At 39.1% G+C, this 23,455-nt stretch overlaps 1 protein-coding gene across 1 annotated transcript; it reads right to left on the bottom strand.

Moving 5' to 3' along the window:
- Positions 1-640: 640 nt before the first annotated feature.
- On the bottom strand, positions 641-22,447 carry TMX4 (thioredoxin related transmembrane protein 4). The gene is made up of 8 exons (XM_080342239.1): positions 22,277-22,447; positions 13,759-13,874; positions 9,111-9,156; positions 7,891-8,019; positions 6,946-6,991; positions 5,237-5,338; positions 3,250-3,313; positions 641-1,564 (listed from the first exon to the last, which is right to left on the bottom strand). The coding sequence occupies exons 1-8, from the start codon at positions 22,441-22,443 to the stop codon at positions 1,278-1,280; spliced, it is 957 nt and encodes a 318-aa protein (XP_080198365.1). The 5' UTR covers positions 22,444-22,447; the 3' UTR covers positions 641-1,277.
- Positions 22,448-23,455: the final 1,008 nt, after the last annotated feature.

Genomic DNA, 23,455 nt, shown 5'->3' with positions numbered 1-23,455 from the left:
TCTTAGCATCTTAGCAAGGTTTATGCAATATACATCTTAAAAAAAACCCAAACAAAACAACAAAACCAAGATTAAGACACATCTTATGCACATGATCACATATATAATAGGGACACCTAGGATCCCACTGTAGGTATTCCTTACAGTTATATATTAACCAAGTCAAAGAAGGGAAATACTTAAGTCTTTAGTGATTTAAGTATTTTAACCTAATGTTGTCTATCTGACAAGCCATTTGCACTTTACACAGTTCAACACATACATGTTCATCTTGCTAAAAGCAGCAAAACCAAAAGCTTCTCCCCACTCGTGTCCCTCCCTTTTCCAAATGTGCCGATTCTGGTGACAAAAAGGAGAGAAGCGATCAAAGATAAAACCTTAAGTGTCTCTGCAGTTCGAGTTCTTTCCAAGCTGGAAAAGGCAGAACTGCGATGCATATGACAAGCTTGTATTGGCAAAAAATATAGAACTGCAAAGCAAACGCTTGTTGCTACAGTCTCTTGAAGGAAAATGTTAAAAGTCAATGCTTTGGCAAAAGTCCCCCCAATGGAAATAATTTTTTAAGCCTTTTAAATGTATTTTAAACATTTAGCTGCCACTCTATCAGCCTGAGGTTTGCAATTCCTCAAACTCCTTGGGTCAAAAAAAGCTCAGCTGAGACACTTAAGCTGTGCAGCACACATGCGAATTAACAAAAACTAAAGAGTCCAGGGAACGCAGCATAACGTGCGATAAACTTTAAAAACAAACTAATAAAAATGAAAGAGAAAGGTGCTTCAGTCGCAAGTGATAAAAATAAGCCCATCGGACACATTTTTAACAGAGGACTAGAGTAAGGTGCCTTCTTTTACTGCTGTATCACTGATCTGGTGCTTCTGTAGTATTTGGAAACAATAAACATTGAGATAGAAAAGTGCCAGTCATGCCAAGCTACTGTAAAAAGTCCTGATCTTGTTTAGGGCAATACTTAAAACCAGACATGGCAGACGTGACCATTTTATAGCCGGTGAAGTGACACTGTGACACCCCTTTTCTCTGAGAAGACTTCAGACAAGATATATGTATTTCGATTGTCATGGCTAAAGGGATACAATATACACCATATGTGCTTATAAAACAAACCCAACGAGCGAATATCAGCTTGAAAAAAGAGAAGCCTGCTGACAGAGCAGAGGTTTTGCGTAAACACAAACAACAAATCAAGTGTGAGCTTCAGGTTCAGTCAAAGGGTCTGATGCTTCTTTGGTCCGAGTGTACAAAACACACCACTGAAGCAGCTATAGTCCATTATCGGCCGCCTGACTTTTACGCTGCCTTACTGAGCTTTCAGTCTCTGCATCAGCTGCGGGTTGCTCACTTAAGTCTTCCATTTCTTCTTCCCCTGATTCTTTTGCAAGTGCTAAATCCTCCTCTGAGTCATCGGCGCTTGAATGTGCCGCATCTTCTCCATCTGAGAGATCTTTTACATCTGCAGTCTCTTCTGCATCATCTGCCGAAAGCTCTGCAGCCTCCTCCGGTTCTTCTAATGCTGCGTTCTCCACATTATCCTTCATAATTGCTTCTTCTGAACAAAAGAGTTTCAAATACCGAAGTTAGACTGAATCTCAGAGCAATGTATTTTAAAGCTACATCATCACATATGTATTGTGAAATATTCATGAATGTTATTATTAAAAACTTGTATGGGACTACATCTTCCTTGGTTTTCAGTTCTTTCCAATTTCTTGCCTGTTGGGCACAGATAGCTTTCATTTTGTTCCACCGAGTTACAAATTAAGGACAGATCAATTTTACTTGGCTCCTTGGAGAGGAGGATGCTGGTAAGCGCTGTCAGGTACCAGCTGCTGCTGAGTCCAACTGGACAGCACACACACATAGGCACAGGTGTGGTGTTCTTTTGATAGAGATCAACATGCAAGATCTTGAAGATGGTATTTTTGCACACTTATGAATTCTAGATTTGGCTAAAATTTTAGTGGCAGGTGTCACAGATCAAGACACACAAAAGCACACAATATAAAAAAATGCATTTTTAATTACAGTTAAGTTTTGACTCCACTTAATAGCACAAATGTACCAAAAGGTGTTCTGAAACTTCACATATATCTGGTGCTGGCAAGAGACTTGATTTCATGTGCAAGTTTTTGTCTCCCATGTTCACAGGAAGCAGAATACTACTCAGAAACCCTCTGCTAAGGATCAGGAAGATGTTTTATTTGAAAGAGATGCAACACCTTTCTCTGCTCCCCTACCTGCAGTCTCTAGATTCCTTTGATTCCCTCTATCTCCTCCTCTCCCCCACCACAAATTATGTTCAAAATTTTACAAGTTTAGAATGTTACATCTCCTAACGTGATATACAGAGTGCACATTAGGATGTGGAAATGAACTACCAAAGCAAATCCCTTTCTATACTTCAGCAACAGGTCTAGTGAATATGCGTCTGCATAAAATACGCAAACTGCAGTATCTTTCTTCAAATGTACTCATTTTGAAGACATTTAGACTCTTGATAACTGTGGAAGCTATAACAAATTACTGTTGTGTTCGCTTTTTTCCCTGCTTCACTATTTTCCAGGTAGATATTTTGACACTGATATTTTAGAGCCCCACATCTGGAATATTGCGTCCAGTTGTGGCCCCTCAGTTCCAGAAGGACAGGGAACTGCTGGAGAGAGTCCAGTGCAGGGCAACGAGGATTATTAAGGGAGTGGAGCATCTCCTGTGTGAGGAAAGGCTGAGGGAGCTGGGGCTCTGGAGCTTGGAGAAGAGGAGACTGAGGGGTGACCTCATAATGTTTACAGATATCTAAAGGGTGAGTGTCAGGAGGATGGAGCCAGGCTCTTCTCGGTGACAACCAATGATAGGACAAGGGGTAATGGGTTCAAACTGGAACACAGGAGGTTCCACTTAAACTTGAGAAGAAACTTCTTCTCAGTGAGGGTGGCAGAGCCTGGCCCAGGCTGCCCAGGGGGGTTGTGGAATCTCCTTCTCTGCAGACATTCAAACCCGCCTGGACACCTTCCTGTGTAACCTCATCTGGGTGTTCCTGCTCCATGGGGGGATTGCACTGGATGAGCTTTCGAGGTCCCTTCCAGTCCCTGACATTCTGTGATATCAATTTTTGTCAGTGTGACTAAAATGAATACCTGGATTATCAGTTCACATTTAAGTTCTTTACACTGTATTGCCCCCTTTGCTACAAGTTTACATTTAAACCTGTGCCATCTCATCCACTTCAGTTCTTACCGGATGTTTCCACTGTGTATCTTGCCTTGGATGGGCATAGGCAGTCCGAAATCAAAACCAGTATCTGTAGGAAAGATCAAGAGGCATTTGTTAGAAAATCTTCCCAGCCGTCCCTACACTATTAAGTATTTCCTACTCACTCTTTTTAGATAGATGTAAAATTTAAAAAATTATATTATCTTGCTCAGAGACAAGAGCTAAATAAAAATATGGAAAAAAAGTGTGTTCTGAGAGTATACCAATGAACATTCTCTGCTTTCTGCTACAAATTTTCTGCCTCCTACTTCCCTAAATTTATTCAGTACTGAAACAACTTGCATCTTAAGAAGAGAAGCCCAGAACATACTTGAGAATTTTTATATCTTTAAAACTTATGAAACAATCTCAGTCAAGATTTTCTCTATTTTGGGATGTTATACCCCTTGCTCCCTCATACATGATATGTGCTCTCACCTTTCGTGCCTGTTATTTCAATCCGCTTAGTGTAGAACACACACAATCAAAATGCAAGGAAGATGCTTGTGTCTTAGTGCTTTGCACTATTCTTAGCGTGTGACAAAGAGAGATTATACTATGTTAAAGAAATACATTTCAATCGTTGAAAAGCTTTTCAGAAAAAGCTGAGAGATGAATTTTAGATTTTCTTTTCAGCTTTTCCAAGTATTTTTTTAGTGAAGGAAGAATATGGATAGGTTTTATTTTTTTTTTCCAAATCATATTCATTTGCTCCAAGTTATGCAATTTGATTTGCACTCATTTGGTGCTAAAAACCTACCACCTAGAAAAATGCAGCTGTTTAAATTGCATGGTGAAAGATATTTGCTCATATGTACCAATCTGTATACATATGATGTTTAAAACCTGGTTTTGCCTAAATACACACACACCACTTCGAAATCAATTCCTTGTACTATTTCAGAGACACTTGCTATGCAGTTTTTCTTCGTTTCTCTAACACTAATATATGAGCTGAAGGGCTCAGATCCAAGTACCAGAAACAGCCTTTATACTTTCTACATGGAACAGCAATTTAGCAGCAAGTTAAATCAGTTACCAGCAGAACTGTTTTAAACTGTCTTTGCAGTTGCAGAACAGGGTTGTGGACCAAGCAACTAACTTCTATTCCCATCTATATCTCCTTTGCCAGCTCAGTTTCTCATTTATTATTGATATTTGAGAGGTCATAGACCTACAACTTTCAAATATTCTGAGAGGAAATAATCCCAGCTTCACAAGTAAAGCAACTTTGAACTGTTTCCACTGATGAAACACATGGGATATTGTCCTTAACATTCACATATATAACTAACAGGCTTGTTTGAATAACCTTCTTGATGCTTTCAACATTGATATATGAATACGCCAGGTCTGATTAGTAACTAAAAAGTCAGATTTTTCAATTACTAATGAGAACTCAAACAGGGGAGAAAGAAGTGAAGTCAGATTCTATTAAAACCAAGCTGTAACCACAAAGTCATGTCCTGAAATACAGTAAATCAGTTACAACCCCCAATCCTCAAAGCCTTTCAGAAAACATTTTCGTCTTTTCATGGAGTAAGAGTGCAACAGCAAACTTACACTGCTAACCCCACAAATACAGTCCTGCTCCAGCTCATAAACATCCCTCCACAAATAAAGGTGGAGTCCTTACACAATTCTGACAACACAGAATCCTCAAATAAAAAAAATCTTAAATATAAAGGAACGATATAAAAGTCACTTGTTTAGTGGACAGACTAAACAGATCTAAATTGAGGCATCACTTTCATAAAAAGGTTAATTTATCTGAGTGAACCAGTCTTAAGCTCTACCAGAATGCACAGTACTAGAGAGCAGACCTGCAGTACTGAGCGCTTAAGAGTTTTAATTACATGCCTCATTAAAAAGCAATTTAAAGTAAGGTTCTTCAGTATACCTTATCAGCAAAGTTTATTATTTTTTTCAGAAATGTTCTAAGTAACTAAGAAAAAGTTATATAGTTTCTTACCAGACCCAGGAAGAGGCCAATCAATAAGGTCGCTAAGATGAAGATTGCGTAAGAAGCCCAAACATGAATTCCAAGAGTGCCAGTGAGGTAGCTGTGAATTTGCTGGAAAGAAGAAGAAGATAGTTAATAACTTCATACCTAACACCGCTTATGGCTTCCTACCATCATCCAGAGCTCTATCTCCAGTTACATCTGGGAAGTGGAGTGGTGGACGTTTTAAGTCGCACAAGATCCAAATACATACTTAAATTTGGGAATTCATCGATTAACTAAAACTGAGCTCTTCAGTTCTTAAAAGAAGCCACCCATTCTAAGCAGACACTGAATAACTAATTCCACTTAGAACAATCCAAATACAATCTTAAGATTGTTTTGAAACTCAAGCCTGTTATTTAAACCTACAAATTCAATTTACTGACCCAAACATCACCAAGTCTGGCAGGAAGTAAATTATTACATTACATTTCTTCCAAGAGTACACCCATTAAAAAACAACCACAATCAACATTTACAGAAGCTTCAATATTGCAATTCCATGGTCTTTTTTTTTTTCATGTCAGAAGAGCTTCCAACATTTATTAAAGCATAAAAAGGAGACCACAGCAAGAAGAGTGAGGAAATGCACAGCTGAAATATTCATCAAAGCAGAAAGCAAATTAGAGAAGGTTTCTTCCCAGAGCATTTCATCTTTCAGGAAGGAAACTAGACAGAAACAACATCATTACACAGCAACCGTGGAATAGAAATGCCAGAAGGCTATAGAAAGTTAATTCTATCCAGTGAAAGAAAGAATCAAAGATGGTTTGCACAGGAAACCTAATAACTGAAAGTTTTGCTTGATTCTGGGTTAGTCAGATGCTTATTGGAAGTGATAGAGACTTTGTTTAAACTCTCTATCACATTTTTGTAGCATCTTATGATATTAAGACCTTTTGCTACAACCAAATATAGTCTCTCAATTTCAGCTACATTTGAAGATTTTAAAAGCAAGGATGTTTCCTGACTGCAATTGGAAATGTCTGAAAATTCTCGGCATTTGTACGCTACAGGAAAAGCTTTGCTAGCTCCCAAATGAAAGTGCCTTTAAACATCGTTAAGTTCAAAGCATACTCCAGTGTACGCTAAGCATTTCTTCTTTACTTCTGAGAATTACTGTCCACATTTGCTCTGTTCCTATGCAAATAGCGCTGACAGTTTGAAATCCAGATGCAGAAATTCTTCCTAAAAATCAACCCATTAGAGTCTCTTGTCCTATTCAATACACTACATGACAATGAACTGCAGATGAGCGGGATTTACAGCTCTGAAAATGAACTTGGATACCACCTTTCGGAATCTTATTCAGTGAGAGAACCTGGTAGATCCTACCGCATTCCTGATGTTTACTATCATTTCTGCAGCAGCTCTCAAAAAACTACTTTATCATGTTAGCACACTGATAGAACATTTTCACTATGCCAAGAGAATATGGAACAGTATTTTCAGTATTGATGATAATCTTTACAACCAAACTGCCATTTCTGGCATAGCCTATTAGTACTACTACATTTATAGTGCAAAGATACTCCACACCCAAAGTACAGTAAATGTAAGGAAAATTTAACTCACATAAAAGGATAATAAAAAATATTCAGTTAGGTTTTGACTCCTAAAAAGATTATTATTCTAAGCATAAAAGGGGGGTATGGAAAGCAACACAACATAGTTACCCTGATCCATCCAGAGAGATGAAATAATCCTGCCATCCCATGCATCCTAGAAAACAAAGAAAAGGAAGGAACAGGTTTCAAGACAAATAGGAGTTGAGATACACAGGAAACTGCCCAGAAACAAGAAAAAGATTCTATCTATAGACTTCTAATGCCATTCAGCCTCTAGTAATTGTCAGGAGACTGCTGCAAATAAATACATTTTCTCTGTATTATGCTCATTTAAGCCAAAGTATTGAAATAGTGACTTGAAAAATGGCACTTAGCATAATCAAGAAATACCAACTCTAGTCCTGTAGCTCCTCTCCCCATTACAAAATATCACACAGCTCTTCCTCCTTCTCAGATAAAAAATGAGGATACCCAAGGGATCTTCGACATGACCTTACACATAACAGCTTTAGCCATTTGCATCTTTCCTTCATCCTTCACATCATGCAAACATACTATGCTATTTTAAAGCAAATTCAATGCTGTGAAAACAAATTCTGATAGGCTGTATAAGCACTACACTGTTTCCTATTCCAAAGGACACAAGACTTCCTTGTGAACAAATAAATGAGAAATCCCTAAAGCTAAAAGCTGCCTGCCTGAAGTAGCCAGAAGTCATAAAGTAACAATCTACATAAACACACATTTGCTTCCAGTACTCAGCAGATATTGAAACTGACTCTTAAATCATGCTCGGTGGCTGTATGTCTTTTCTTTATATATTTTCAGAGATGTTATAAACAAGCCTTAGCAGGCACGAACAAAAGTAAATGCAGAAAATAAACTGCTTTTAAAGGTGAGAAACTGGAAAGCAGGCTGTCAATACAGATTGCTTCTGCAAAGTCTACACGTCTAGGGAATAAAGGCCTTTTGTCTCCAAGCTGTCAACACAGCACCCTTAATGAATAACGAGCTATAAAACACGTTTCTTGTTAATAAAAAACAAAGTGTTACATTATAGACGATGGAGACTTCCATCCTGCTACAGGCTCCACAGCTTCCCATTTTCGCTCTAACACGTAACCTTGAAGATCTTCCAATGTCCTTGAGCCTCGGTATCTGCGAAATACTCCATCATTTGCACTAAAAACCAGAAATAAACATTAACACAGATATCTATGAGAAAAACAAAACAAAACCCAAAGCCACACAAAAAACCCCACCACACCAAAACCCATACACACAAAACCCAAATCCATTCAGACTGACTTGTTCAGAAAGTTGAACATCTAAGCATATTCAGTATGTTTTGAAACTGTAATCCACGATGGAAGGTCTCCGTTTTTAAACAGCATAAAGCTTCACAATTTATTAAACCTGCTATTTTTCTCAAATATTCACTTGCACTACAGCAGTTATAAAGCATGAGGTTAACAACCAAGTTTTAGACACAATTCAGAATTAAGTGTGCATATAGATGGATATATATATATATACACACACACGCATGACTCACAATACCATGACTTAATAAAGGGTTCAGTATTTAAAGGATGACATCTCATTGGTGAAGAGATACAGCAAATGTCTTTCTGATCCATTTTTAACAGTGTTGATAACAGAGGAACTTAGTAAAAGTCACTTAAACTAAAGAAAAGCCTCAGATGAGGACTTTATTGTACAGTCAAAGGTCCAACAACAAATTGAAACCTAAAGGCTGTATTCCTTAATTTTAATTTGCATTTCAGAGTTACAGTTTAAAACAAGTGACAAGTAGGAGTCAACGGATGAAGAGTTCTAGCAGTAACAAAAGTCGTACCTCAAACTGTGTAAGATATCTGTCCTGTCATATGCAACCTACACAATCAAGTTATTCAAATGAGAAATTTTAGTGACACTTGTAGAAGGACAAGTGTGTTTGCTCACATATGGTGAGCTTTCCAGAAGGCAACACTGCAAACTTGCACCAGTTTTTACAAATGCTATTAAATATTTTTTCCAGACTTAAAAGGGAGGACTTATCTAGGTACAAAACTGTGTAGAACCTTCCACTATAAGTTAAATACATAATTTACATTCATTAAGTGTATTGAGTTCACAAGAAATGTTTTAGAGACTGACAAAAGTGACATAAGCCAGTTGTTCATTACAGCTTCCATGTCACTGTTTGAACAAGACACCAAAAAAATTATACATACTGGAAGAAACAATTGCTCCCAGTATGACACACTTACTGGTAAATTGTAGGAAGCGTTGTGACAAAGAAACGACCACTCAAACCTAGAAAGGGAAACAAAACCCACAACAACGAGTTAAGTAAAACTGAAATTTCTCAATAATCAGATTTACCTATAAATACCTACAGATCTGTATTTGTAGCCTGGAAAGCAGCAGACTGCATAGTTTGCACCACTGTTTTGTCTTCAGAAATGCTACAAACAGTGACAGACACTAAATACTGTTGACAAATTAGGGTAAAACGCTTACCTTGAAGAACGTTTACTCCAAGGTACTCTTTCTACATGGATTTCACTACTCAATATTTGCACACAGCTGCAGGTTGTGACCAGACCAGCAGTGTGTCCCTCCAACCAAGAGAAAGAGCAGCCACACAAATGCATCCAGATTCCAGGATGCTGTGTGCTTGTGTCTGTGTGTAGTCTCATCCAGATGACCTTTGTTTCATCTAGAAAGTTGGGCCACTAACAACAACAATGACAACAATGGCTTACAAACTCTGGCCTCTGATTTTAATTCATCCTCTAGTTGATTTTAAATTACTTAGAGCTGAATGTTTCAGATCTCAGATACTTCAAGCCATTAAATAAATTAATCCTCATATTTGTTTGTTTGCTTTTTTCAAATAATCCACGTACACTGCACAACCAGTCTGTTCTTATATGCTGTAGGAAGGCTCAATCTCATAAACACGACCACAGCAAGACAAAGTTTTGGATGTTTCTAGGTTCTTATCTTCCTTCCCATTCAACATTCCTCTCTAGGTAAATACAACTGGGATGTCAACAGATTGATAATAAGCTTGGGATGTCTCTGCAAATTTAAACCTTGAGAATAACTTTTTACACCATACAAACAGTGGGTCATGTCAGCATTTTGAGCATCAGACATAAGACAGCAAAAAGGACAAGGAAAGGCTGAGGCAGGGCTTCAAGAGACTGGGATTGATCACTGTACTGGGAGTGAGTGTTTCACTGACTGGCAAATACAGAATAATCTTTTTGTAAGTATGAACCTAGACAGTGACAACATAATGCAACTCACAGGACAGAGAAATTGTCCGAATCACCAAAAAGCAACTTGTAAGGCAGATGTTTGGAGTTCTCTGGCCTTGCACTCAGTTCTGCTACAGAGCAAAATGTGCAACCACTTCCAGCTTCACTCCTGGGTTAGGTACACCAGAGAAGATTTATCAAGGTATGGTTTCATTGCAAGGAAAAAGCTCCCAAACCTCTCATAATCAGGCCAGCTGTGTGAAAATATCACTGTCTCCCTGCTCCCAAATCCGAGGGAATGCAGGGCTACTTGACGCTACCACCTCTGACAATCAGAAAACCTGCAAGTGAGATAAGAACTCACCTTAGTGCCTAGTAATATTATTTGCTATTCAACACATCCAACTTAAAGGCTTCAGAAATTAAAATGTGCTACTAATACAGGGGTTACCAACTTCTAGATATGCAGTCTAACTCCATTAGTAAGGGCTACGTTCCTCCAACTAGCAATTGCCATTCACATACAGTGCCAATGTAGAATGCAAATCAGTTCTTTAACTTTTCCTTTTAGCAAGTTCTGTGATAATCTTTTGAGGAACTAAGTCTTTATTCAGCTTTCAATAAAGTGAGCAGCTTTCTGCATCAGAAAGCAAGCCATGGAAAAGTATTATAGCAAGAGTCTCTGCCTTTGAAGATGGAGACATACCAGCCTGAACTAAATCAGGTATCTTTAGAAGTTTCACTAGTAATGCTTTTCCTAGTGTGAATTCCCTTACAGCACAGGGAAAAAAAGGCTTGTGGGATTTTTGTTGTTTGAGGGGTTTTAAAAAAACTTTTAAATAAAACAAAGTGCAAGCATATTTAAATTCCAAAAAGGAAGTCATCTTCATTTCAATTTTTCAGCTTTGTGCCCTTATTGCTATGAGAGGTAGGGTGATGGAAATGTCTATTAAACAGCTAAAAGTGGTGCAAGCACAGGGAGATATAAAGTAAACAAAAACACAAGCGTAACAGTAGAATTAATCAAGTAGAAAGCACAGCTGCAAAAGAAAAACTAGGTGGAGAGCCATAAAGAACACAATAAGCCTAAGAGCAGAAAAAGTCATGGGAACACTGAAAGATTCTCTGAAATTCTTACAAATGCTAGTCAAGCAAACAGAAAATAAAATAGCTTGCTTAAAAATATCTCTTACAAGTAGCCTATCCTAGAGCAAGTACAAATGGTGTCAGAATGAACAATGACATCTATAAACTATAAAATCTGTTGCCAAAATGCATATAAGCATCCCCAGAGCTTTAGTTGGAACTGTGTTATTTATCTAAGGCATGTGCTTAGGTCAGTAAAACCAGAAGTGAGTCAGCTACAAAAAGCTAAGAACAGACAGCAAATTGGTTTGGTAGGTGTTTAATACAAACTTGAACTGACTAGTAATTTAACTTGAAATACAGTAAAGCATCTGTCCTTGTTTGCAAATTAAAAACTGACATACATCCATTATAAAGTCAATTAGGAATAGGAAAAAGCCTTCAGTATTTGCACACATCCCCCTAAATACACAAAGAATATAGGTTCCATCTAAAAATAAAGCTGCTTTCATTAAACAAGTACTCAAAGATGACAGAAAATGCAAAAAGTCCTGTTTTAAATCACAGGTAAATGTTGTGAACGGAAGCCTAAAAAAGGCACCACAAACACTCAGATCTTTGAGACCCAGAAGTGCCTCCATTACTTGCTCTCGAAATACTGAATGTTTCAATAGAAAAAATGAGGAAAGAATAAGCACTTTAAAACTAGTACATCAAAGTGACTGAAATATGCTGTAAATCCATTAAGGCTCTGGTGGATTTATTCTTTGGGCATCTGCTGTAATTAAGCACCATGAATGGCTACTTTCTCCTGCATGTTTTGGAAGTGCAATTTTATGCAACTCTGCACTCATTTAGTGGTTTTCCCCTAATTTAACGCATTTTGACTACTTTCAATTTGATGAAGGGGTTACATAACCAAAGCTTATTAAGGTACCATCGTGCAAGCAAAAAGCAGGAGCTAGAACACTTAAGCACACCAACTGAAAAGCTGAAACATAAGGTTATATATAAAAAAAAACCTCAATAACTTCGGAAATATACTAAAGGAGCTCATATACCTTCAGAATTACATCAGCACCAAAGGTTAAATCTGTAATAAATCTTTGTTTTCCAGTTTGAGTATTCATTAGTTTCAGAAGAGGCTAAAGTTATAACGCTTAGTGCTGAACTGGATATTGTAGGCATATAATGCGTGCTCAGGTACAAAGTCATTATTTTGGGTCAGTCATTTGACTTACAAAGGTCAAACATCCTCAGAGGTCAAAACTCTCAGCAACATTAGAAATTCAAATATTTAAGGAACTTCTGGTTAAAAGTCACATTTGAGCTCTTAATCTGGCACCGCTCACCAGTCAAAAATTTAGACCAAAAGAAAAGTATCAAGTACCTGACCCCTTTGGGTCCCAATACTTCCACTCAAGTTCTTTACCAGAAAATTCAAGATACCAAGCATTTCATTTTTACCACCTCACTTCTGAAAGTGCATTTTTAAGCTACGGACACATCCAAATGCCAGAATCAAGAGTGAAATCCTTTTATTTGGATACTGCATAAACAAAAGAATCTCTAATTGGGAGAAAATAAGAAGATAGGATTAAAACGGATCTCCATTTGCAGCCTTAATTCCAGAGTAACCAGTACTTGGTTAATGTGCAGAAGCTGAGTTTATACTTCTGCAAAATATTTTAATATTCAAACTCATCTGTTTAGTGCATATATTAATCATTAACAGTTTATTAAAGGAGAGACCCACAGCAACAGCTTTTTGGCAGAGCTTTTGTATACTTCTAAACTTTTAACAAAACATTAATCTACAAACGGTGTAGAACAGGTGGCCTTTACTCGTGAACTTAAATTGCTTCTCTTCTTAACTCTGACAGTCTTTTGATACTGCTGATAAAATATTTTATCCCCTCAAAGCCAAAACAAGCAAGAAGCATTCCCAAGGGGTGCAGGGGTTTAAAAAATATTGGTACTGCTTACACAAACACACATTGAGAACTTTGAAGAGTCGCTAAAGAAATAAATAAGACTTTGTTCATGCCTTTTTTTAACCCTTCTTGTAAACACATTTGCATATGTGCATTACCAACAAAAAACAACAACCTCTTTATAATGCTACTACCATTAAGCAAGACCATAAATGAGCAAGACCCTGGAAACAGTTAAGAATTTATTAAAGCAGGCTCATACTGTGGTAATGTTACCACACCCTGAAACACTCGGTGACTGGAGGCTACAGAACTGGATTCTTCTGCAGAGTTTGGAGAGAGGAATGAGACAGGCAACAGCTTTCAGTAAAGTAGATTAAAACAGAGATTAAGCCCCTTTTAATACAGTATTAAACCAGATCACTCCCCCAATTCTTTAATCCTTCAAATTGAGTTTATAAACATAAGCTCTCAGATATGTACTATATGGAGAACAAAATGTGGATAACATTATTTTGATTTAGAAACCTGTTCTCTGATGTGGCTGGTATCCCAGGTACTCCAATAAAATACTAAGCGGTACTTACACTGAATAATTCTTTTTTAAAACAGCTTATTTAATACTATACCTGGTTCCTGAGTGATGTCCACCTTTCCTACAGTGATATCTAGATGTTCGCTTTCCTTTGCAAAACTCTCCCACGTCGGTTCAATCTGTTGACAAGCTGGACACCAAGGAGCATAGCTAAAGGGGGAAGACAGGTTATATTTAATATTCTTATGCTTATAGACATTCAAATTGATTTACTGTACAGCAACAATATAAACACATCAATCACACAGGAAAAGACATTCAGTAGAGTTCATTAAGAAAAACTGTAGAAGATAATCAAGTAGTTTTGTATCAATCCCTACGTTCTTCCTCATGTTATTAAAACAAAAACAAATCTCCACAGATTTGAGAAATACACATCCAAACCCCTCACCACTCATGATTTATTCTATTTACATATGAACTACATCTTTTTTTCCATGGCAGCTGCCTGAGTTATTGAAGCCAGGTTGTCCTCTGAAGCAGTATCCTCCAATTTAACGTTTTGTATTGATTTTCCACACCTCAAAACTTCTAGAAATTACATTTGCCTTAGCCCACTACTCAGTACATCAAAGCATGCCCTTTTTGATAGCACTCTTTAGAGACTGAAAGAGTGCACATCAAATTCCTACTGCTGTGCTGCCCGTCTTTCTCAAGTCTTCTTTTACATCAGAATTATTTTCAGCAAAATAAGAAAGCCTGTTTCAAGAGCTGAGTTTTTTATACTATGTATTGGAATAATCAAGCCAAGTTTGCCGTTGTTATTGATAATACCAACATGAAAACAGAACAACTACTCCCTTATGCCTTCAGTTTGTCTGCCGGTACTACTATCCGACCTAAAAAGTGGCAATTTACTGTCTGAATGTCTTCTGATGAGGAACACTTGCTTTTTTAGTGGTTGCAGACAGATCTCTCAAGCCACCCAAAGATGTTTCACTTAAATAAGACAGAACCTAAGCCAGGTATTTTCTCACAGAAGAGGAAGAATCAACTTTATCCCAAGTGTTTTATGGTAGTTTTGAAACCTAAATATTTAAAAATAAATCTTATCAATTGGCATCTAAAAGAATACAATTTAAATCTGTTGTACTCTACAGAACCAATTTAAATATAAAAGCCAATACTGTGTTTTTTTGAATCAACATCACGTCATGTGAGAATATCTGAAAACAGCACATAAATCTTACCCTGCCAAGAAACAGCCACTCAGTGTCTTTAAAAAAAAAACGATGGAAATAAGCCTCGCATGCAGAGCTGCTTCTCATTGTGCTGCTGGCCTATAGAGGGCTTTTAATAATAGTTTGACAGATTCTGTACTTTAAAAAGAGTATAATTTTATTACAGCAGCTTGACTGACAGGTAAGAAACTGCACACATCCATCAGATAACGCTGCTGATGTTGCTTTAAAATTAAAGACAGAAGAGAGAATGTTTTCTAAATTCAGCTTCTCTAGATGTGTCAAACTCATGCCATGAGATTTTTAAGATTAACATACCCTTTAACCTGTTTAAGGTATTATCTGACTTTGAAATAGAAATTCAGCCCATATCAACATTTATGTTTACACTTCACATTCATGAGCCTTTCTTCTAAACAAAATTAAGTGGAATATTCGATGTATAAGGCTAATATTATTATAAACATTTTCTTTAGCTCAAAGAAGAGTTGATATCTACCCATAACACAGTTCAGCAGAGATAGAACATCCACAAAAAGCCTTAGCTGTTGGCTTCCTACTTTTTATTACCAGTATTGGGTGTAGTATGGCCACAGCCACATATGATGCCACAAGTTCCAGCCACTCAAGCTGAACGCTGGCACAGATAATCAGGCTTAAAATACTTGCTTTACATTCCTGAAATTACACACCCAATTTTTACCAACCAGGAAATTCCCTGTCTCCACAATATACAAGAAAGAACTTGCAATCAGATTTTTGCAAGAGTTATTGCTGCTGTTTACTTCCACATCCTCACTTTTCTGAAGCTTTTTGTCTGCATTTGTTAGGCAGCATTTGAAGTGCTAAGGAATTCAGGAGTGCCTCCTGGAAACAACAGAAACATTCTATTACCAAAGCTTTATTATGCCTCCTTCTCCATCTTAAAATAACTCCCCTTACACTGTATCTTTCTAAAAGATACAGAAGAGTAAAATACTTCACACTTAGGTCACTTCTATTAGAAGTTTCAAAAAACTTCTTGAGCCCTGAAGAACTGATGCTTAAGAAGATACTTTATTTCAATGCAGGCTTCTAATGAATCCTTCAAAACTGTGGCTGACCTGTATTTCTACAAGAGTCATGGTACAACTACCATTCTTATATTTCCTAGAATTACCTGTTGGAACATGTAAGCTCGACCTGGACACTTGCTTAAGGAAATAAAGTTTTCAGTAGCCTGTTACACATTAAAAAGCAATTTACCGATCTCCACTATATAAAAATCAGACTGAAAACAACTATAAATCACACACTGCCAAATAATTTGCTGCAAGCAGGTATCGCACATCTCTCTACATACACCTCATTTGTCACATTACCAGATCTCCTACACAGCACAAAGTTTTAAAACTGAAATATCCTCAGGCACCATCTACCTTCTATAAATAAGGCAATATCTATCTCCTGGCCAGATCAATTGCAAGAACAATTGACTTAAGTGGATTAAAATCACTATTTCGAACTGGCCAAGTGTTTTCCAGTTCCTACTCCAATCCATTATAATACCGGCGGCTTTTTCAGAGAGCATAAAGAAAGCAATCCAAAAGTAAAATTAAGCTAAGTCAAAGCAATGTGTCTGTCTCTGATCTGAGCACTAAACACCAAGCTTTCAAATATGAGCAACTTCACTAAAGGTTTCAATATTTTCTTTTTTTTTAAAGAACCAAAAAAATCAAACAACCACCACAAAGACCTAAGTTAAATACAGTTTGAGCAATTCAGTAATATTACTACAGAGTTGATCAGTAAACACATAATGACTTTACAAAGACTTCCTGATACACAGTATCCAACTCCAAGTCACTAGTATCTCCTTGTAACTGCTTGGCTAGGGAATTCACCAATTCACTCATTTTCAAAAGCGTGTAACTGATTCCTTGTATCTGCTTTTTCACTACCATTATAAGTAACTATTAGTGTTGAACAGATGCAATCCCAAACGCATTGCTCTGATGGCAATTCCACAAAGCTTACAGCTTACAGATACAGGCATGAAAGAATTTGCTGAAGAGTAAACAGCAAAATGGGCGAGATGGAAGTTTCCCCATTTAGTTTTTCTCAATTCAAGACACACAACTTTTATAAAAGGTACTGCTTACGGTAAGCCAAGCTATTTTCTGGATTTCAGGCTGGCAGTACTATTCAAATTAGATGTGCAAATGTAGAGACAGTACCTAATAGAACAGTGAAAACAATATAAGAATTAAATCATTATTACTTTTATTCTTTTTAGTAGTTTTGCCTTATTGCTACAAATTTCAAAAAACATACCAAAAAAGAAATGCCTGATGTCTTTTGGTGCTACCTCAACACTCATTGAATTTGTTCTTGTTCCTAAATACAGATAGGTCTTGAGGCAGGATAGGAGGCTTTGTAATTTCAACAGAAGATAAGCTTCAAAAGGTCAACTGTGTGGTTGTAATCTACTTTTCAGGTGAGCAGGTTGTAGCCAAAGATACAGAACTTAGTCCCTGTAATCTACTAAGACATGTATCACAATAGTACATCCTCTGCAAGATGACAAGAAGTTTCCTCCAGTGTGCTCAAACCCCTCCGAACCAAACAGGCCCCAAACAGTTGCCCCACAGAAGTTAAATACAATTTTTACAAGCTGCTGAAACCTCACACGGGTACCTTTTCCAATAATACTTGAATAAAGGGGAAAAGTAGCCGCATACCAGCGGGATGCATTAGAAGCCAAACAAATTGTTCTCTCTAAGATGACATTTGGAGTGCTATTTTTCACTTGTTCTACAGCTCAGTAACAAAATGCATTTTAAACTTCCAAGAACAAGATGACAAGCAGAGCAGGGTATATCATAAATATTCAGCTCTCTACTTCCAAAACCAAGAAAAGGGTAAGAGTGCTATCTGCACTTCAAAAAGAGATGCCAACAACTTTCCACTCACAAGCATTTTGTTTTTTCAGGACGGAGAACTGATTTTTAAAATGTAAAGCAAATCAATTACTCAAAAATGATGTGAAACCTTCTAGAACTTGAGCAGATTAACTTCATTCTAGATGTTTTTGCCCCCTTCCATAGTAATAAAGCATCTATTCCTTAGGATAGTTCAGTTTCACATTTTAACAGTTTCCATTCAGCCAGTGCCTGGCACAATAATGAGCCACGTTTGGTTATTTATTAAGAGTCCATCGATAATTTGGTCTCTCCCTCTGAACTCTGGAGGGCTGCAGAAGCTTCAGAATCAAAATGGTTTTGATAACTATTTTCATTCCCCGTACACTTGTTTTTTGGTGGATGTTTGTTTTTTTAAGAATAGGACAAACAAAAGGCTGGATACTAACAAATCAAGAGGAACAGACTATACTCTCACAAGTGACAGTAAATTCCCAATCTTATTGAACTCTCAATCTAAGTTATAGTCATTGTTAAATAATCTGTGGAATACTTTGGGAATTTATTTAGACAAAGTGTCTCAAGACAGCTGTTTAAAAGCATTAAAACATAAATACCAAAACATTCAGCTAGATTTTCAGCACACTCTCTTGAAACTACAGCCAAAAGTGCTACTGGAAGGACATAACCCTTGTGATAATCCCACCTGCTAAATAGCAGGGCAATGTTTAACAATAAATGAGAATGAAAAAATAAAGAATGGGGCTATGCCACAGGCACGATACGCTGGTCTTGAAAACCTGACTATTACATTATTGTCTCAATTTTCACCTGGCTAGAATTAAAATTTAAGACATTCTTTTTCAGGTACATACACCTGTGCTGAAACAAAGGGGAACCAAAATGTTTAACATTCAGTGTGGGAACTGAACTAGAAATCTTCCCAATGGGCAACTACATAAAGCAGTGCAGGTGCAACAGGAGAATATTATACCTCTGGTTATAAATTAAACTATTTAAAGACAACAAGTTTATTATTGGTTTGGGTTTTTTTGTATGTGTTTTAGTCTACTTCAAAGAGCAGAGGATATTAATTAAGATCAATCAAGCTTTGAATAAGCTATGTTTACAAATGCAAAATGCACCTTTAAATAAACAGACTAGAAATTATTCTTCTATATTCTTAATAGACACAATATTAAAGACAAAAAGAAAATTCCTCATATTAAAGAATCATTACCTTGCAGCTACAGACTAGAAACAAGACAATAAGGAAACCTTTTATAACCGTTCATTCCACATCACACTCCCAAAAGTTCAGCAAGGATCTGTGTGCTGCGATAGAATCAGTAAGTAAAATGTATTGCAAGGTCTTTCAGAGACAAAGTTATCCAGAACATTTTTATCAATGAAATGCAGCAGTGCTTCCAGTGCCTGCAGTTTTCCCAGCTACAAATAAGTGAATATTTACAAAAAGTCAGCCAAGTACACAAACTTAAACCCTAAGGGATGAGGTAGGAAAAAAAAAATTCCACCACAAATCCCACACACAAGTAATTTCTGACTTAAATGTATCCATTTATGCACCTGAGAACAGCAGAAGTGGTAGCACACAGTAACTCACCTACACTACTTCCACAAATGGAAAAACTAACATTAAACAGAAGTAGTAGCAGCACCCATTCCTACCAGGGCAGAAGGCTTCAAATGAGCAATCTAGAGCAAGTGACTAAAATAAACTTTTTAATAGACATACTATAAGAATATTTGCATTAAAAGTAAGTACTGCTTGGAAAACAAAGGTCTTCAAACAGGAGGTTCTTCAAGTAAATGAGGTTTTGATGAACAATATTGCAGCTTTGCCAAAAGACCTGCCACACAGCCTGGAGGGAATCAATAAAGTCACATGCAGGACTACTGTCCAGATCACCAGCTCTAAGACAGATAAAAATCAGTAGAAGCCAAAAACCATCAGCATGAGAAGAGTTGCAAGAAACACAAGAAATCAATACTAGACCTCAAACTCCTGTTTAGACATGATTGGGAATCTTAAACTCTAATTCAAGAACAGCAGCACTGAGTTAGCATGTTCAAGAAAGACAAAGATTCCTTCTCACTTAAGAGAAAAACCAAAGCCACTAGAAATGTACCACAAAATACCAAGGACCTTTCACACATCAAACACTGAACATAAAATAAGTCTAATTTAAGCAATGCAGCAACATATGCCATATTCAGCTGGCACTAAAATTAACTTTGTCACCATTGCTATTGTCTACTAGCTGTCACTCCAAACCAGAGCCCAGTGTTTCAAGTGGAGTAAAGATCTGAACTGGTTGCTATCCCTATCACTTCTGATTTCAGTCAGTTCCTCTCTTCTTTCTTCCTCAGGGGCATGTAGCACTAATTATTTAAATATTTTCTCTTAAAAAGAAAATTTCTGAGTCACCATAAATAAACTTTTTCCTCCTTAAGATTTACCAGTTTGTGTATGAATCAATAACTTTCATATAATAGCTTCCACATCAAACTAGGATGTCAGAAGTGGAAAAACTTCAATTTAAAAAATACATTTATTTTCTCCCACTCTAAGATCATCTCTTCCCTCACCTTTTAGAACACAAATGTGAAGGAAAAATAAAAAAGAAACTCAAAATAAAACCCAAATCCTTTGTCACAACAGCAGGCATCCCTGTGTCTCTCAATTAACTACCTCAAGATTGTTTCCATCTATTCACTGATTTATCCCAGGTACCCTGTAGCATCCTGAGCAGTAAAGCCCTACGGAAAGGGACATTCCCTCCCCTTAATAAGAGGCTGCAGATAAATACTCAAATGAAACTTAAAGCAGCTGGGTAGATGTTGATGGGCAACCTAATCTGTTCCCCAGGCTATCCAGTCCATTTCAAACTCAAGCACTTCCAAGGAGGAGTAGCACACATACCACAGTAATATCCTATTTCATAGCTACAGAGCACACAGATATCATGTGTGCCTATTTAAAATACTTTTTTTTTTTTTTTTAAGTACTATATTAAGAAATCCTTCCCCCTTCTAAATACCAGCAGGTGAGCTACCCTCCACACATCAAATGTCAGGTGCATTTCAAGGACAGTATCATGTCACAAGTGAAGCTATGACACCACTACAATTAGTTAAAAGCACTTAAAACCCTTGCTGGCAACAGGCAAACCTCTGTAGCTGTCAAGGGGATAAAGCAACAGACATGCTGAAAAGTTAATGAAACCTGATGTGTCTCCCTCTAAGAACAAGAATTCCAGAAGCAAGTGGGTATTGAGATATTCATAGAACAGTTTGGGTTGGAAGGGACCTTCAAAGCTCATTCAGTGCCACCCCTGCCATGAGCAGGGACATCTTCACCAGCTCAGGTTGCTCAGAGCCCCATCCAGCCTGGCCTGGGATGTCTCCAGGGATGGTTCATCCACCACCTCTCTGGGCAACCTGAGCCAGGCTCTCACCACCCTCAGGGACAACAATTTCTTCCTACCTAACAGTACAGTTTACAGATGGTCTGTAAAAACACTTAGGAAACCTACTCCTGCTAAACATTACCTACCAAACTGAGCCTTTCTAGCCTGCACAGAAGCCAGAGAAAGTCCCAAACCAATGCGAGGGGCAATGCCTGACACTGCTCCCCAGCAGGCAGATGTCTTACCTAAAACAGCTGGAATCACAGCATTATTTCAGTTGGAAGAGACCCTCAGGATCATTGAGTCCAACCATAACCTAACTCTAGCACTAAGTCATGTCCCTAAGAACCTCATCTAAATGCGTGTTAAACCCTTACAGGGATGGTGACTCCACCACTGCCCTGGGCAGCCTGTTCAATGCCTGACAACCCTTTCCGTGAAGAATTTTTTCCTAATATCCAATCTAAACCTCCCGTGGCACAACTTGAGGCCGTTTCCTCTTGTCCTACCACTTGCTACTTGGGAGAAGAGACCAACACCCTCCACGCTACAACCTCCTTTCAGGTAGTTGTAGAGAGCAAGAAGGTCTCCCCTCAGCCTCCTGCTCTCCAGGCTGAACAGCCCCAGCTCCCTTATCATCAGACTCGTGCTCCGGGCCCCTCACCAGCGTTGTCACCTCCTCTGCACTCTCTAGTACCTCAATGTCCTCCTTATGAAGTGGGCATAACAGCAGGATCTAAAGGAAAGCTGCGTTCAGCAGCTCACCTCAAGTCAGGGCATCCCGGGCACTGATTGTCCCTCCCGGCCGGGCCATCGCGGGGCGCGGGGGCGGCGCGGAGGCTGGGCGGCGCGGAGGCTGCGCGGCCGCTCCCGCACGGCCTTGGCGGGAGGGCGGGCCGGCTCCGCCTGGGCAGGCGTCACCGGCCGTGCCCGCTCCCCGCGACACGCTCTGAGCCCTCACAGGGAAGCCGCCGCCCGCCGTCTCTCTCCCTCCCCTACCCGGTGCCTCTGAGGAGGGCGGGAAAGCGGCCGTTACTCACAACTCCAACATCCACTGGCCCTGCAGCACCACGCTCCAGTTGGAGCCGCCCAGCACTTGCACTCGGCTCCGCGGCTCCCCAGGGCTGCCCGCCGGGAAGGAGGAGACTGAGGAGGAGGCGGCCAGACCCAGCAGCGCTGCGACGAGCGGAGCGGCCGCGACCGCCATGTCCGACCCGCGCGCCCCAGGAAGTGAGGGCGCGAGGGGCGTGGCCGGCGCGCGGCGCGGCCGTTGGGCGGGAGCCGTTGGGCGGCGGCCGTTAAGCGCGAGCCTGAGGCGGGCGGTGCCGCGGCCGGCGGGTCTGCGTCCCCTCACGGGGAACACGACCCATTTTCACAGCTCCGGCCCGAGCTCCAGCTCCCAACAGCGCCTCACGGCAGGTGCTGCGGCCCCGCCATCGCCGCCGCTTCGCTCCTCTCGAATCAGGTTCATGAGACTCGTACTGGGGCGCCCGTAACGGGATCGCGGGTTCAAGGTGCCACTTCAGGAGTGCCGAATAAAAAGCGATAATCGCTAGGATGCTGTTAGACCACCGGCCCTGTCAGGCTGCGCTGCGAGATCGTGTTTAATCAAGCGTCCACTGGGGCAGCTCATCCCAATGCATCGCTCAGCCCATCCCAGACACAGGACTTTGTGGTTTTCCTCGACCTCCGTGAGATTCCTGTCAGCCCCATTCTTTTGGCTTGTCCAGGTCCCTCTGAACAGCAGCCCTGCCCTTGAGTGGAATTATTGCCTTCTCCATTAATGGTAATTACAACAGTCAGCTTCCTTCATTAACCTGGTAAATCGACCAGAAAAAATAAGAGCACTGTACAGGTCTGAGCTGCCTTCCTGTCCAATACAGAAATTACTTCTTGTTTGGCCAAAGACTATCTTGGCTTGGAAGTAGTTCGTGACACAGAATTTTCTAACAATTACTCCGAAAGTTTAAAAGCCCGGTTGTTAAAACATGTACAAACTTTTCCTCAGTTGAGAAAACGGTAGGAATTAACAACTTCTGGATTTTGTCACACCCTTGGCCAGTTTGTCTTATGACGCTCCTTTATATTACTCCCATATTTCTCCATAGAAATGTGGGCTTTGATCAAACCACTCCTTAAGTTACAGGTCTGGCCTTTATTTACTGACAGAGAAGTGGACTCAGCATTAGTGTCTGGGGACCGAAGCAAAGATTGCACTT

Source organism: Nesoenas mayeri, assembly GCF_963082525.1.
Source record: "Nesoenas mayeri genome assembly, chromosome: 3".
Taxonomy (NCBI): domain Eukaryota; kingdom Metazoa; phylum Chordata; class Aves; order Columbiformes; family Columbidae; genus Nesoenas; species Nesoenas mayeri.
Note: the sequence above shows the minus strand (reverse complement) of the source record. Positions and strands in the feature narration are given on the sequence as shown.